We start from the raw sequence: 18535 nt of genomic DNA on the forward strand, positions 1-18535 counted from the left end.
CAGACTATATGACATAATTCTGTCTGTTTTATGCGACGTGCAGCAAATGTTAGCGTATGTCCTGTCGGTTCATATGTATGCATCTAACCTTTTGAACCGCAGGAGATTTCTTTCTGAATGAATCTCTTCCCAAATTGTCCTTCCCTACCATTTACGTCCCATTTTTATTCGTTAATGAAAATGTCAGTAGATTTACATCATAGTTTTTGTCATTCAAAAACAGTTTTAGTTCGTTATTGTCTTGTTGTCATCGGTGTAAAAAATGTAGTTGAATATTATGACGAAGTTTATTCGTCAACGAAATTAACACTGCTACATTGCCAATTAAACATTCATTACTATGATTTATTGTTTTATTAATATAAACGTGCGATTAGTCGACTAACCATTTAACATGAACAAATAATGCTCGACCAGAAAAATCTTTAGTCGAGGGCAGCCCTAGTAATTTCTCATATTTATTTTTCAAAATTTACCTGTATCTTGAATTAGGCATTGCATTGTATTGTGTTGTGTTTTAGGGTTAAAGGAAATGGTACAAAAATGGTACTTATCATTTTCTGCCAGGACATCATCAGTTTTCAACAGAATTTTTTCTAACAGTATCTTAAGAATCAATAAAAGCTATTTTTTGCCAGTCACTTAATTTAAATGCATGCAGAATCTCACTAGGTAGCTCCACCCAAAGTAGAATCTGACTGGTCCGTAATCCTGCAACATAGCTGAATATTAAACACAACATTTGTACTGATTTGTATTTCTGTCATGACAACTCTCAGAGGGATTGGCATGGTAATGTACATGACACTGTTAATGTATTTGGTCTTAATACATCCACAACAAGCTGCTGTGAGTATGTAAGAAATACTGCTGCACATATAACATATATGACTAACCCCCATAACATACATGATCACCCCGTAGCAGATCTATACTGGTGGAGCTGGGGAAGGTGGAGGGTTTTCATAAGTGTGCTGCAACTGTTACCACAAGCATTAGTCAAGTATTTGAATGTTAATCAGCGAGCTCATTGGCTACCAATACAGGAAAGTACCAATCAGCTGCGACATGATGATGCCATTATGTCATATTGAGTTAGATCTATCGGACTGCGCCATTTAGATTTTCATGCCAGAACTTTGTATTTATGCTTTCAGATAGGGTTAGGGTTAGTAGGGTTAGTGGGGTTACCAGAGAAACTTGTCACGATGCATCGTCATGACACGAGCGTCAACCTCCTTTTCTGTTGATTCAGAGCAGTGGATCAACAGGTCAGAGTCACATCTTCCAGTACTGAAGCCAAAAACAAAAACAAGACAACCCTGCACCATGACCCATTAAAATCATTCCTCTTTGTTTATAAATGTTTGTGTGCCTCAAAGATACTTCCGTCCTCGATTCGCAGTCACAAATACACACTGAAACGAGGATCCTTCTCAGGAAGCACGTCACGTCTGCAGCGGCCTCTTCATGAAAGAGAAGTGAAGACACAGGCTCCTGTCCTCTTCGTTCACATTCCCCCGCTCTGCCGGTGCATTAAGTCAGTCCACTGAAGACAGACATCTTAAAACAAACCCCAGCGCTCTCATAATCAATGACAAAAACAGACGCACCAGACCAAAGGCTTTTTACTCGTCCATTTTCTTCTAAGAAAGCAAAAAATAATTTTTTTCTCCATCTTTATCACTAGTTGAGGCCTTATGTAGAGCATAATGCATTTGGACCCTGTCGCATCACAGCCCTCACAAAGCTCAGTGGCAATTTCAGGCTTCCATTCCAATTTTGTATTCAGTCGCCTCAGTCCAGCACCACAGAGACTTTTGCTTGAAACAGGATGTACAAACAAACATACATACAAGCCAAAAAGTAACAAAAACAGTCGCAATGTTGTAATAAAAAGGATTGCACTGCAAAAAAACAGTGCGGTCTGATACATCAAGCTCATTGCAGATGGTTGTTCTCCTCTCCCTCCACCAAGCCAGGGGAGAGTAAATCAGTCTGGAGGAAATAAATACACACTTATTACATTCTACGTGCTGCATACATTCACCTCTGTAATGTATTGCAGCGTTCGGTGCGGTGCACGCTGGGGTGAAAAATGAGAATGCAGAAGCACTGCAGAAAGAGAAAAAGGAGCTATAGTGAAATAGAGCTTGGTTGCTACACACTAAGGTAATGATGTAGGGCTTCAACACAGTAATGAACGACTATAGATGTCCATTTACAAAAACCAGCATCGCTTTATTAAGGTGACCATACATCATCTTTTTCCTGGACACACCCTTTGTTTGGACCTGACCGGGATTTCTAAATATATATATATGCACAAATGAAAATGTAAATTCTTTGAAGAGCCTGCGAAGCTGACGCATGTCAGTGGCCAATAAAGGTGCAGACCATTGAGAAGCACACATTCCTCTTGCAAAGCAAAAAAAAACATTTGCCAAAAGAGTGCATTTGTATGCCAAATTAAATAAATTAAACACTCTATAATAAGGCTTGTTAACATTGGTTAATCCATTAGGTATGAACTAACAATGAACAAATTTATAAAAAGAAAATAGTTGATTTCTGCATATTCACATTTAACAAGTTTTCTAAATGGTATATTTATAGCTGATTGCTGATGCACTAAAAATACATTTACAATTTTTTTTAGTGTCCTCTTTTGAGTGAAGCACAATATGGTGCCTTATTCACATCCATACATTCTGGCTGTCTCTCACTGATTTGTACTACGAACAATATAGTTAATAAAGAAACGGCAGTTCTTGGAATGCCATTTTCCACATAAGCTTCACAGGTTTCATGCAAGCCAATCACACTTCTGTCATGCAACCCTCACACCCTCTGCACAGCATCCCGGCAGTTCGGCCCACAACCAGTAGGTGTCTCTCTTTCACTTTGGATGGCCCTCATCCCATCTGCCGCCCACCGCCGGCCCCCTCCCCTCTCTCAAAATCCCCATCTCCACATAATATATACACCATCATTTGAAAATGGCAGCTTTTTGAAAATTCACCTTGATTATCAGACATTAAAAGTGACTTGAGCAGCGCTGAGTGTCTGGCTGGGGAGATGGCTGCAGACAGCCGAACAATGCGGCGGGCGCGGCATTAACGCCTCGCTGGGCCATGCAGCAGCACAAGGGAGAGGCAGCCCTTTGTTCTCTCCCTCATCCAATTATTTTTAACGTGTGCCTCTTTCACAACAAGAGAGAAATTAATTTTAATGCACTCCATAAGAAAAGCCCCCCAAAATACATCTATTCTTAAAAGAAGGAAGAAAGAATACGGACGAGGGTTAAGAATTAATCAGGGTGCGTGTGTGAGCGTGGAGTGCAGGCATTGCAATATCTGCAACCGTAGCCCTTACAAAAACCGGATGTATGCGATCATTCTCTTCTAAAGTGAGAAACGCGGCACACATGCTGCGAGGGCAAAAACACACGTGTCGCTTTCATGGAGCGAAAAACAAACAATCAAAATGCCCGAGATTCCATATAAAATGGGTTTGAGAATGAAAAAGCCGGGGACTCTCGCAGGAAGGTATGCGCCCAAATATTTTTCTAATTGGACGAGCACTTTATCTTGCTGTCAGCGAGGTTATAAAAATGCGTGCAGTTCCCAGAAGGAGAGAAGCAGCTCTATAGCTGGCCCTTTATTACTGCACGCTAGTGTCTGATATATGCTCATGCGTTAACCTTTCATCTGAGCCCAACAAACACACAAACACAAGCAAGCAAGCAAGCGTGTGTTTTATGCAGAAATTCTGAAATTCGGAGTTGTTGTTGTGAACGTTACAGGGATGATTGTATACTGGGAGTGCAGCAAAAATGCATTTAGTCAATCATACGGTGCATTAATACACCATCTGCATGCAGTCAGGTACACACACACCTCAGCAACACGATTCAACCTGACAGGAAAAGCAAATTAGAATTTGACGTGTTCTGCACAAGGCTGTTGCCATCTTAGCCGCTCTATGGTCAATTTTCTCAGCAGTATGAAATGATTGTTTTTTTCTTATCAGCGTCGAGGCAGCATCTACAGCAGTGGGAATTTAAAATGAAAAGCCCTTAGTTTTTGTCCCCAGGAATACAAAATAGACAAACACCCGAACGTGCGCACGTACACACGCTCACACGTGCAAAATTAGATCTTCGGATCTAGGCTAGACAACTAACTGTTTGTGTATAAGCCTCGCTCTGCGGCACAGCGAAAGCAATTCTCTGGAGATGCTGAAATTAAAGGGCAGAATCCAGCCTGTTTATGGTTGGCACTCTGCTCTCCTCTCAATCAAATGTTTTATTAGCAATCATTCGGCACTCTCCGGGCCCTAACACTCCTCTGCTGGAGGAAGAAGGGGGGCTCCAGGAGAGAGTGCTGGTACCCGCTGACCCCCTCTGGACGGCACACAGCTGATTACTCCCACCTGGAGCCCGAGTCACCATTAACCTCCACGAGGGCTCAAGCAGCCAGCCGTCCCCACTGCTTCCCCAAGAGGACAGAGGGTTACAAAGACTCAACCAGAGAATAATCAAAGACTTAAGAGTGGGGAGAAAAAGAAAGAAAGACATGCCATGGCGTCATTTGGCAGAGATTGTGATTTAGGTGTAATAGACTAAATTTGGGAAGTGTTAGGAGGCAAATAACAGTTTGAACAGTGGTTTAGTGGTTAATGCTCAAGCCTGGGTGCTCATGTGGGAAATGCAGGTTCGATTCTGGCTGTACGTACACCCTGAACATATTTGGAAAACTTTTTGAGACAGTCCCCTGATCTCTAAATATCATGTGACTTATTATGTGCTGCGTTCCTTTTTCGCCTGCTATTAGTTTTTTGGTTTTTAAGTATGGTTTATAGTTTTAGATTTTGTATTTTTTATTCATATAAATTAATATATATTAGGCAAATAGCTAAAATATTACTTTTATACAAGTATACATTTATTTGTTTATTTATTAAGAAACAAAAGCTTTTTGTGGTTTTAGTTTACTTTAATAACCCTGGTGCTAGAAGCCATTTTATTTAATGGAAGCAGAAATCCAGCTAAATGAACTTCACAAGTTAATAGCTGCTTGAGGGATGTGCCAAGAGTATACAACGTGCCTTAAAGGGACTGATATTGGCCCCTGTCTATCTCTTGATTGCCTTTCGATATTTAAGTAGAAAAAGGTTAAAAAAAATAAAAAGTGACAGTTCAAGTGACAGTTCTGTTGACAGGGTAATACTGGGAGATGTTAGAAATAAGAATGTGCGGTGTTAAAGTGCTGCTCTTACCTGCTGACTGACTGAACTATGCTGAGATTTCAGCCTGGACACTTCCTCCTCCAGCCGCTGGATCTGCTCAGCCTGGGAACACACATAGACAAAGATCATGAAATTCACATCACAAATGTTTACCATCAAACACAGAAATGTTTTGAGAAGGAGACAATAACCTGAGCAAAGATGGTAGAACAGAACAAACAGAGCTGTGAGAAAATGGCTGCACTGTTCTGTCATAATGAGAAGCGGAGGTGTGTGTGTGTGTGTGTGTGTCAGGTTCCCCTGCTCTGCTCTCATCACATCTGCTGTCAGTAATCTGTTCCTGAGCCAGCAGTGCTGGGATTAAGTGCAGGCTGCAGATAAAGGATGTGTGCGTCATTAAAACACACAGGACAGACACGTACACACTCACACAGTCACCGGTGAGTAATAATGCATCCAAAGTTTCGATCACAAACGCAGCTTCATTTCTGTGAGAATCATGAGCGTTAAGAGTGTGGAAGTGTGTGATCTGTGGGCAGACGGGCTTGTGCCTGGGGGGTTATTTTAACCTCAGATACAAAGGTCTTTCAAAAGGCAAAATGGTCCAGCTGTGCAGTGGAGTAATAATGATGAAAATTATTGTATTATTTACTCTCATGTTGTTACAAACTTTGTGACTCATGTTCTTTCCAAAAAGCACAATAAAGTAGTCCATATGACTTAAATGCTATAAATGAAGTCATATAATAGATTTTTGTGAGGAATAGATACAAATTTGCTATTCACTGGAAACTGGAGACAATATATTTAAATATGTGGATAAAACCGGAGTACAATAATGGACTGAGAATTTCACTCTGTTAAACTCATCATAAAGCTTCAGATGGTTTGAAATATAGAGTACAGGACATACGGACCACTTCTATGGCTCCTTTTAGACATATTGACAAGTCATTCTGGTTTAGAACATCATGAGGGTGAGAATTTATGAATGCATTTTCTTTTTGGGGTGAGCTATGCCTTTAAGGAAGCGATATGGCATCCATGTATATGAATTATAGGTCTGATTCTAGGTGAGGCTTTGCAGGAAATTTTGAAAAATACTACGTTTAGAAAATTCTCAAAAGTAGCAATTTGATTAAAGATCCAGATCATGAACAAAGGATAATCGATAAAATAAAATGAATAAAATAAAATAAAAAAACGGCAAAAACAGAACATGCACTACGTTGGTAAGTTGTAATCAGCCATGATATTCCTGCTTTCTTCTTAAATAAGTTCCTCTATCCTAAACATCTGTCAGTATAATGCATGTTTCAGGGTAAAAACTATTCCAAAAATCTGACGTCTGTAAAATTGCTTGAGACAGCTCAGTAAAATGAGTAGAGGTCAACTGGATCAACAGAATAGCATTAACCAAAGTAATGACTCCCAGACCATGCAACATTACAGAGAGGTCAGAGACTATGAGCAAGCAGCAGATGGTATATGAATGACAGAGGCCCTGTCCCAAATCACACCCTAAAACCCACACTTTTGTGATGAAATACTGCTTTGAATGCTAGGTAGAAATCTGCATCAAGTGTGCATAGCAGCCGCAAAGGGGATGTACATTAAAATGATAAATGGGACAACCTATGGTTATTAATGGACATGCATATGCGGCGGACACTGTAAGTCAGCAAGTGCACATGAAGTGTGTCATAGGCCAGAGACTACAATGACATACAAACTAGAGAATGACAATAGTTTCTTGGACATGTCCAATGGTAATAAAAGGTATTCATCGAAGTACCTTGGAATACCATGTAGACACTCTGGTGTTTATGAATATTCATCATTCAGTACCATGGTATTAAAAGCCAATGGCATTACTGCACCATGGTATCAGTTTTATCTAAGTATCACTGGTATACTATTACAATTTTTATTATTTTGAATTGGATTTTGTTTAGATTTTCTGTTTTCACTTTAATTTTGTTTTTTAATTTCATTAATTTTTGCTGTGTGTTTTAAAAAAAAAAAACACTGTATGGGTCAAAATTATTAATTTTTCTTTTATGCCAAAAAACATTATATATTAAGTAAAGATATTTTGTAAAATTCCTACCATAAATGTATCAAAACTTAATTTTTGATAAGCAATATGCATTTCTAAGAACTTCATTTGCACAACTTTAAAGGTGATTTTCAGAGTATTTAGATTTTTTTGCACCCTCAGATTTTCAAACAGTTGTATATCAGCCAAATATTGTTTATCCTTATTTCTCATTTTATTTTATTCAGTTTATTTAGTTTAAGTTATTTTAGTAGTTACAGTTAAACTAAACTAAAATGAGAAACAAAAAAATAAAAAAATAAATATAGATAGATATGATAATTAACGCTTATTAATGATAATAACCCTGCATGGTATGGCCATGGACAATTCAATTCCTAGAACAATTATTCAAGTGCATACTGTATATTCACCGTCAGTTTGATTGTATTAGTAAATTGTGACATATCCAATCTCACTTTGTTTTTGGCACCCTGTGTCCCTTTCCTGCACCGACTCAGCTGGGCTAGGACAACAGACAGCTCATCCTCCAGTTCGAGGCATTTTCTCCTAGCTTCTTGTGCCTCTTTGCTCTTTTGCTCTGATGTGGACCAAACCAAACCAAGCTCCGCAGTGACTCTGTCCACCTACAGGGAGGCGCCAGACATGAGAAACTTAATGCAATTGAAGCTTCTTTCCAAGGGCGCACACAGACACACTCATTCAATCTGACCCTTGGTGGAGGTGACCTCCTTGCAATCAGCCCCATGGAGCACTTATTTCCCAGCTATAATCAGACTGGCTCACTAAGGCCTGACCTTTTCTCAGCAGCCCCTCAGCCATGGCTATGTATAACTCCAATATAAAACCCAGCCCCCTAGAGAGAGACATCTGCTAGAGCTCAGATCCTCGGCCATACAGGTTAATGAGGGAGAGAGAGCGTGAACACGTACACACAACACCGCTGCACAAACAAGCTAAAAAGATTTCGGATTATATGGAAGGTACGAGATATATTGCACCCAATATCAAAGTATTTTCTGTGGCTATATTTTCTGTGGTTATACTTTTAATTTTATGTTATGCTCATGGTAACAAACTAAATAAAAGAAACAACCTGGTACCAAGTTCCTTTAAGCAAGGTGGCCTTCAAGTACAATTGGTGAACATCCCAAGCTATTTACTAGTCATGCAAGTGCAGCACCAATATTCTTCATGACAGACCAAAATCTCCAATTGTTGGCTAAGCTTATGTATCAATACCCAATAAAGCATGAAAATCATTTCACAAATTAATTTATGGGTAAAATTTGTCATCAACAGTGGTACCAGGACTGTCGTTTGATTCCCAGTAGCTTCATTCTCCACCTGCAGATTCAGGTTGCCTATTCATGGTGGTTTCCATATTGAGTCACATGAATAGAGTATTACATACAAATAAACAGAAACAGATGTGACTGAATAAGTGTCTCCTCTTTCTTCTGTGAAATAACAGTTAATACCACTTTATTTCTGTGACTAATTTTCAGTCCTGACAAATAATTCATTCTTTGTAAAGCACCAATGCTTTTGGACTTAAATCTTTAAGTAAACAACAAAGCATGCAAATCAACATCCACTTTTATCACATTCGTTTTGTGATCTCTCAAGCTCCAGTGTTTTTTTCTGATTAGTTTTCTGATAACTTTTCTTTGTTGGTGAAATGATGGAGCTGCTTGACGTTGTTCCAGAGAGGCATGTGAAGAGCGGGTTTTAGCTTCTGGTCCGACGGTAGAAATTAGAGGTCGGCCGATATATCAGGCCGATATTTGTCATTTTTTTATATATCGGCATCGCCGATATCCATGTTTAGTAGCACCGATTTAAAGTCAGGCACGTCGGCGGGCAGCCCCGTGTTATTGGTGCGATGGAAAACTGCTGCTGCCACATGTGAAGGACCCCACCCAAAACTTTTGGAAGATTCAACAACAGTCCTGGGAGATAAAGGTAGTCAAGAGAATTTTACCCTGTAAATGTCCTGGAGCTGCCCAGAGCGGTGAATGACATTTGTTCGGAAGCATGGTTTGATGCAGACAATAGCCAGGTTTCCATTCAACTCATTTGAATTTAGGGATGTCAATATTCAATAATTTCCATGTTTGATTGTCGTTTAAATTAACAATCAATTAATAACCTTAATGCTGCAAAATGCGTCTGCAGCGGTATTATTATTATTTGCAAAAGCCACATGGAAAAAAAGCTTTCTCACCTGAATTAAAGGGGTTTTAGTCTGAATAAAATGCCAGTAGCAGGATTGTAAAATGAATAGATGTGATTATGATCATTTGATAAAATGAAGAGAGCGCGCCATACGTTTGAGATCATTTTACTTTGTTGACTGTTTCCCGTCAACGAGACCGCGGAATGTGCCATTTTAAATGGTTTCGTGGTGTTCGTTGTTGTATTTTAAAATGCAATTGCAATGTTTTCAAATGACACTATAGTATTAAAAATAAAATTATCCCAAACGTAACTGTGGCGCTTGTGGCTGTGCTGTGCAGTCAGTGAACCGCTTTTTCCGCTTCAAACATTTTATGCAAGTATTACGACCAGTACTTTTTTGTTTGATCAGTACTATTCTGTAAAATGTTAGATTTTGAATTTTAGCGTTCCGCTAGGCCTATTTGTTCTGAAAAAAAAATCCGGCATTTACAGTTTAATTGTTTTTTTTTTATAAAATTGTATTTATTTTATTTAAATGTAAATTTAAGTTTAAATTTATGTTCCAACAAACTTGAAAACTTTTATGTAAATGATTGACATATATAGAGTAGAGACCAAAAGTTTGGACACACCTTCTCATTCAAAGAGTTTTCTTTATTTTCATGACTATGAAAATTGTAGAGTCACACTGAAGGCATCAAGGGTTATTTGACCAAGAAGGAGAGTGATGGGGTGCTGCGGCAGATGACCTGGCCTCCACAGTCACCGGACCTGAACCCAATCGAGATGGTTTAGGGGTGAGCTGGACTGCAGACAGAAGGCAAAAGGGCCAACAAGTGCTAAGCATCTCTCGGGGAACTCCTTCAAGACTGTTGGAAGACCATTTCAGGTGACTACCTCTTGAAGCTCATCAAGAGAATGCCAAGAGTGTGCAAAGCAGTAATCAAAGCAAAAGGTGGCTACTTTGAAGAACCTAGAATATGACATATTTTCAGTTGTTTCACACTTTTTTGTTATGTATGTAATTCCATATATAATTCCACATGTGTTAATTCATAGTTTTGATGCCTTCAGTGTGAAATCTACAATTTTCATAGTCATGAAAATAAAGAAAACTCTTTGAATGAGAAGGTGTGTCCAAACTTTTGGTCTGTACTGTATATATATTCCTCCGCCACCCCTGGCAATATATATTCCAGACTTTTCAAGGGCCCTCTCTTCCTTTGGGGCCCTGGTAATCAGTACTGGTTTTACCCCCAGTCCGACGCCCCTGGCTGCTTACACTATTCTTCTTAAATACGACGGTATTTCCACCATCCATATACTTTTCATGATGGCCAACATTTCAGCCCCACGTGTAATGAAGCTCACAGTCACTTAACGGGTATATAAATCGATCACACAGTTTGTGTTTCTTGCGCACAGTGTGTAGCCAGTCTGTAAATATGATATTTATTAAAAACATCATTGGGGACCAAACATGTGACACTGCATTCACAATAATAGGTGTCAGTATAAAGGACAACAGCTCTATTGCACCGATCAGCATATCATGAAGAAAAAATACTTTTAAATATATCTGCTAAACAAAAACAACAACCCAAATTAGTGCTGCCTATATTTTTATCATGTCTAGAGACCTGAAAATGATACTGCACACAAAACTCAGGCTTACAAAGTAATGGATATGGTTAAAATACTACAAAGCTGGGAACACTGAGATGATAAAGGTGACCCTCATGATAACAAACAAACTGCAGCTGGATCGTAAAAAGGCCATGAACTTAACTGTGGGAGTGTTAGTAAACAGAGGCACTGTGAGATTGTTCTCTGAGCAATCAGTGCTGAGCTCCCCCAACAAGTCTGCCATGACGCCTAGCGACAGGTGACACAGCCACTGGTGACGGACAGCACTGGCCTGAGCTCTGATTGGTCAGCAGTCCCATCTAGGAGGGGAGGGCTCAGAGGATCACTGCAGCAAACACTAGCTTGCAGCTACGTGCCTAATACAACAAACTGTTTGTTTAGTTAGAAGCATTTAAATTATGCATGTGTTACACCTTACAGTCCAAAAGAGAGAAAAACAAACAACATTCAATATCCAAATGAGAATAAATGGACAATACCGCTTTAACCTTCACAGATTTTTGTAATTTGTGTGTGTCCTTTACTAGAGTTTCTGGAAATCTCCAAAATAAAAAAGTCAGCAAAAATATTTCTCATCAATTTCTCTCAAGATCAAATGATTATACTGTATAGTTGTCCTGAGAAACATCTCAGACGGGGTTGATGCATAAAAAAATAAATAAATAAAACATCTATCATAAAGTCTCCTGAGCTTTGTTTGAAAGAGCTAATTTAGTAGGGTTTTGTGACAACGTTTTAAGTATCTTTTTGAATTTTTCCTTCCAGAGTAAATGTCTTCTTTGGGATCGTGTTCCCTGGCATCTGGCAGCAAAAATTCTGGGATCCTCCTCATCTCAACTGGGGAGGGGGAAACGCCTGTCTCAAAGAAAACTCTAACTTCAGTCAAGCTGGAAGAGTTAAGACAGGCACAGCCATCTGCTCAACACATGCATTGCACTCTCTAAAACAAACCTGGAATATAACAAGTTTAGCAGAGTCACCTTAACAAATAAGAAGCTTATTTGCCCCCCCCCCCCCCAAATAAAAAAACAAAACAAAAAAACAGCAGATTTCAGACTCCCAACAAACTGGATATTAAGTATTTCAGTGAGCCAAAACATCCATTCACAGCTCACAAGCCGCTGTCATTACAGCAAAACTCCATGTAGAAAATCGACAGAAGCTTCAAACGACATAAAGTATCTTGGAATTAGATCATGTTTCTCTTTCTATCTCTCAAAAGCCTTTCCAAAAATCATTCCTGACTAACAATTCAATTTAGTTAACTTGGTGTATTACAGCACAAGCCAATTCATTATAATAACAACAGCTAGTATTCTCATATGAAATGATCCTTCTTAGAAGAAGAGAAAAATACATAAAATCACTGTAAATGTAGTGGTCTGAGATTAAAATATGACACAAAGAAGAGACCAGAACAAAAGCATTGGCATTGAGAAAGCAAGAAAGAAAGAGAGTGTGTGGGCCCGAGCAGCCTGGGCCTGGCCGTGAAGCTTTTACCTGAGCCTGAAGCTCCAGATCTTGCTTCCTGGCATCTTGTAGCTGCCTGTGCAGCTGCTGTTTGCAGTCGTGTCCCCTCTGGAGCTCCTGCTGGCTTTCTTGCAGCTGTCTCTGCAGCTCTCAGTCTCTGCTCTTGGACGTCCAGCTATCCAACCACAATAGAGGGCAGGGCGCAAAGGAAGAGAAAATCAATCCACTACAAGAGCCTGTTTCTCTGCTCGCCTGCTCGACTTGCAGAACCCTTCATGGCAAGAGCTCCAGCAGAGGAACCGATGTTCATCTGGCCCTCATCGCATCCCCAACATCCACCCGAGCGGCTCTAGGACCCTTCACAAACACCCTGATACTCCAGACAGGCTAGGGCTGCCCTGCACTGAATGCAGAAGCAAAAATCAATGCTTCTTAACCAAATGCGAAATCACAGCTCATTGTTCGACACAAAATGCTGAAGAACAACCAATACTTCTGCAGGCAGATCTTTAAAATTTTTGGTTACATACACAGGCAGTTTGCATCATTCCATCACCCCATTATCCGCTTTTTGAAGCAAAAAAGTATTCATTAATGTTGTTATTTTTCAGATAATTAAAGCAAGGCCCACCACAACACATCGAAAATAAATAATAATTATTGTAATTAGCATAATATGGTCACCTGCTAAAGAGAACGGAGAGGAGGGGAGGATGGGAGTTGAGAAAAAGAGAGAGGAGGAGGAGGTTTGGCAGACCCCTGGTTCCAGTTGAGTCTGACATTATCAAACATCCTCTTCTGCATTTCAAATCGTCACACAATGACAGTCGCATATCCAAAATAGAGGCCCGGGGACGATCAATTAATCAGCCTTGCTCATTAGAGGCCCGAGAGTAATCCACAAATTCGCCTAAGTCACCTAGAATCACACAGTCGCCTCTCGCCTTACCCATTCATTGTGATCTGGTGACAAGCACGTCAAGTCTTGCCTCGTCTTCCCACCCGTCTGTTGGCATAGCGAACGCTCAAATTCCTGCCAGATCGTGGACTAAAACGATGAAGGAAGAATGAGAATCGTTTCCCTTAAATCCTAAAAACCCAGCTCATCCTTTTGCTCTGCTTTTCGGTGTGTGATGCAAGCCGATAACCCTGCTCTTTCTTTGCCTTACAATTGCGCTCCCTCTCCATTCTCCCCTCCTAAACTGATCAATACTTCATTTAAATCATGACATTAGCACACTAGAACTGGAAAAAAAGCCGAAAGGAATAGCAAAATGCTTCTTATGACAAATGGAGGGCTGGAAAATGGATCATGCATCTGATTAGTGACCATAATTGTTTGTTTATACGTAAAAATTAATGTTAAAATGCATGTGGCGCTCAGGACCGACATCATTGTTTTGATTTGAGCTTCATGAGACTGACTGATCAATATCGCATTTGAATCCAGAGAGAGGGGCAGTGTCACTTTAGCACTCGATGTTACATGAAATGCAAATAGCGCTGCCGTAATCAACATATATTTCGGATGTTAAAGTCCCGCTGAAACAGACCCAAAAGATATTTCCATATACAAAGAACGTGTAGAAATACGCATTGGGTGGTTGCGTGATATGCACCCTCATGCCTTTGTTTATTCATGCAGGATGTCATGAGAATAATCAGAGCGCTATGCAAATACTGCATACTTAAGACTTGAAGGGATGGTAATCATCAACACAGGGGGGTGTGGGAGGACAGAAGAAGTAAAAGGGAAAAAAGGTAATTTCCTGTCGCCGATCTGCATAACAGGCGCGCGAGAGAGCGAGAGCAAGTCTTATCTGCCTAATGGTCATTAGCAGAGCTTATTTACCTGAACGCTCTGGGCGTCACGGGCCTGATGAGAGAGGAGCAGGTCTTGCCGGAGTCTTTGGATGCTCGCGTCCCGACGTGACAACTGCGGTTCGGGTTTCCCATCCAAAACGTGGTGAAGAGGAAGGAACAGAGAGCGTGAGGTGTTTTTGAGAGTAAAGAGAGGGAGGTGGAGAGAGAGAGGGAAGGGAAGAGTGAATCACTCCAGGAACATGCACTTACATATAGCCGGGTGCCAATGTCAACCAATGAGCAATTAGGCAGACAAGACCAAAGTTATTGATCGGGGTTTGGGGCTCTTTTTCCCAGGCTAACTAAGCTGAGTATGTGTGATTGCTGCAGAAGAGAGAAGGAGGGGGAGAGTTCGGAAGAGTGACTCCCTCTTGCTCTCGTTGGGCCTATAGTCCCGAAGAGGGGCCGGTCATTTAACCTTCTATTAATCTTCCTCCTAAATAACCCCCCTCCCTTGACAGATGTGCACGTTCAATGTATGCACTTAATGTAGACTGCTCAACTGTCAATACATTACACAGTCAGATCTGTCTGCAAGACTGCTACAGATAGGCTACCGTGTTTTGCACAAGAGATCAGGGTTCTTGGGAAGATACAGCACTGTGTGCCAATCATGTATTACCAACCAGGTTGCAGACTGTCAGTGGGGTAAAAAAAAACAATTGACAAAAACGATGAGATATTTGCTGGAATTTAATTCAGAAGGCATATTTTAAATGCTTCATTGGCTAAATGATAAACAACAAGAACAACAGCAATACATTGTTTACACTGTACATTTATCCCTTAGAGAATTGTTCTCATCCATGTAATATAAAGCAAGCCATTTGCCCTCTAGGGTTGTGTACCATTCAGAATTGAACTAAGAATGCCTTTTAAATTCCAACTTAATACATTAACACCCATCTCATGTGACTGGGTCAGGACATCAGATTAAACAGCTCAACTAGTATTAAAGGGGTCATATGACGTTGCTAAAAAGAACATTATTTTGTGTATTTGTTGTAATGCAACGTGTTTATGTGGTTTAAGGTTAAATAACACATTATTTTACACATAATGTAAATTATTGTTGCTCCTCTATGCCCCGCCTTTCTGAAACAAGTAGAACTTTACAAAGATCATCGTTCTGAAAAGCGAGGTGTACACTGATTGGCCAGCTATCCAGTGCATTGTGATTGGCTGAATTCCTGAAAAACCTTACGAGGCATTTGTTGCATCCAGGGGGGATATAATTACTCATTATAATTACTTACACCGTCTTTTTACGTGTTGCATTGCGTATAGCGCCGTGTAAACATAAAACCATGTCTGCATTTGTGATTGAAGAAACGACAAAGAACAAATACATCTCTAAGCAGCTCAAAACTCACGTTTGAATCATCAGTGGCAAATTCTTTAAATTTGAAAAAACGTACTTATAGTCTGTGAGTAAGAAGCGCCAGACTGTCCCTGCAAAGTTGGAACTTCCCCACTTAATAGAAACAGATACCGGCTTTGTAGGCTACTCTTACAGGAAACAATCCTTATCCTTCGCAAAATGTGCTGCACACATCTGAATATTTGGGTTGAACTGTTCTGGAACAGTGTTGAACCACTGATTTCTAGTTTTGTCCTCCTTTGGAAGGCCAAACAAAGTAGTTCTGCTTTCACATCTCCACAACATGGCGGCGGCGGCTACAGTGAGAATAAAAGTTATGCCTTCTTTCTTTGCATGAACATTTGGGCGGCATTATGCAAATCTTCCCACATCGTGACGCAGATATGTGGGGGGATGTTAGAATGAGCCATCTTAGGTAGGAATGGTTGACTCAACTTTTACGAAGAACATCTCTTTGGATTTGAGACTTTAGTCTTTGCAACTTGTAACACTCCAAAATGAAAGGGAAAATTTTAATCGCACCAAGTGACCCCTTTAAAATAAATCTCAAAATGTGGCCACTTGTGATTGGATTTTGAGGAGGATTTTAGAATATTTTATAAGGTCTAAGGAGAGACTATACAGACCAATGAGGATTAAAAACAGTGGTCGTACCTCACTTTTCAACAGCTCTGTTCCTCTGACAGTGGTGAGATCAGGGGAAGCCTAAAGAGAAAAACAAGCGTCTGATGAGACTTTGAGCACAATTTATTTTCTTTCTTGTGGAGACTCTTACAGTGTATGTCATGGACGCAAACTATACACTGTGTACCATCAATGTTAACCGATCTTCTCATCAAATCTATTCATGACCAAAGGATTGAAGCTGCTATCTACATTCATGTTTACAGCTCTATTTTATACTGTATAACATCAAAATCTTTCTTTTTTCCCCCTTCAAATAAGTTTTATGAGAAAAATTACTGACAGAGTTTATTAAAACAAGATTATAAAGAGATGAAATATAAACACAGCTAGCAAATACAGAGAGACGAAAGAGAGAGAACTCAATAAGTCAGGGCAAAACATCTCTACTCCCAGAGCGTGTGTAATTGAAGAACATGTCTTTCATGGGATCCGCTTTGTTGTGAAGGCAGAAAGTTAAAAAGTTCACAAGTGCTGGTTAGAGGAGCCGATGACGACACCTGATACTTTCTTCCACGCTCGTATTGACCCTTTCTTCAATAATGTCTCTGGAGAACAGTCAGTTAACACTGATTGCCTACAAACCTGTTCACAATGACAAGCATGGCCTCGGCCAACTCTACTTCAGCACAATCAATTATTTCCTCACTACTCATGGCCAAGAACATCTTTAAACCACACAATCTGTGCTGGAGAAACACTCCATTAGGAAGGTGTGGAAAGGACATTAGGAACCTGCTTTTCTCATTGCAGGCAAAGAATGGTGAAAAAAAAAACAGAAACGCTGCCTTGTGTTTTTTTTTAAGCCACATTCTGATCAGATCATCAAAAACATGTTTACTCTTACCACAGATTTATATGGTGACTGCATATTGTTTAGGTATTTACTAGAAAGACAAGCTCTCTTCTGCATAGCTTGATGTCTCTCTGAGTTTATCCATCAGTGTGTTTTTGAAAATCAATGGTGATATTTCCAGAGAGGCAGACATGATAATGAAAGAGAGAGGCGAGAAAATGCAGCCCTCAGAGGTGATTGCTCATTCCGAGCGGCTTCAAACATCCCTGCGTTAGAAGGACACCTTAAATATTCGGACTTTTCACGTCACTCCAGACTAAATCCCTAGCAACCACCATAGCAACACACTTCCACTTGGACGTGAAATGCATTGTAAGTTCCCCCCTGCCACCAGAGATGGAAGAGGGGAGAGAAGGTGGGTGCAGGAGGACAGACAGAGAAAAACAGCATCACAGAATGAAAACATGAGAGGAGAAAGGAGAAAAACAAGTCAGATAGATTTCATTCATATCAATAGCACAAACAAACCAGTCATATAAGCAGCCATGCCAATGGGTGAGGCTGAACGAAACTGTCACAAGGGAAAAATCAGCTGGTTTGTTTTTCATCTGCATTGTTTATCTGTTTCTGTATGCAAGGGGTGTAATGTATCCTGAACTAAAATCTGATATGCCCAGAACAATTCTCAACCTTTAAACATATATCTGCAATCTATCTGAGCCTGTGTTGTCACCACAGATAATAATAGATTTCTTTCTATTTTTGTATTTCTTAGCAAGATTTTCGACCATGCATCTTTTGAACTATACAGACCTTTAGAGCTACATTCTACTTATTTCAAGGCTATTACACTTGGCCAGCCTAAATGGAAGGAAATGTTATGTACAATTCAAATACATAAATCTTAAATGCATGATGTATATATATTATATATATATATATTATGCTTTTAATATTAATGCAATGCATATTTGTCATTCATAAATACGTGAAACATGGTAAGATTCATGGCAAATTTATTTTTAAGTATTTGATTTGGCTAAAAATATTCCCCCAAATACATTTATTCTAGTTGCTTAGAATGAATCAGCATAACAAGTGAAAACAATTAATTTTACTCTGTTAAAAAGTATGAATGGTAAAAAAAATATATATATCTACATGTGGAACAAGCAATACTCAATCAGCTAATTGTAAGAGACTG

At 39.7% G+C, this 18535-nt stretch overlaps 1 protein-coding gene across 4 annotated transcripts in view; it reads right to left on the minus strand.

Annotated features, from left to right (window-relative positions):
* Window positions 1–18535, minus strand: part of LOC132126830 (trichohyalin) — a 215925-nt gene that overhangs the window by 87640 nt on the left and 109750 nt on the right. For 3 of the 4 annotated variants that reach the window (XM_059538393.1, XM_059538384.1, XM_059538366.1), the window contains one exon: window positions 5281–5352. The exons of the other annotated variant lie outside the window; for it this stretch is intronic. In XM_059538393.1, the coding sequence (XP_059394376.1) occupies window positions 5281–5352 (72 nt within the window). The remainder of the gene's footprint in view (window positions 1–5280; window positions 5353–18535) is intronic. 4 annotated transcript variants of the gene reach the window in all.

Source organism: Carassius carassius, chromosome 3 (genome assembly GCF_963082965.1).
Source record: "Carassius carassius chromosome 3, fCarCar2.1, whole genome shotgun sequence".
NCBI classification, from domain to species: domain Eukaryota; kingdom Metazoa; phylum Chordata; class Actinopteri; order Cypriniformes; family Cyprinidae; genus Carassius; species Carassius carassius.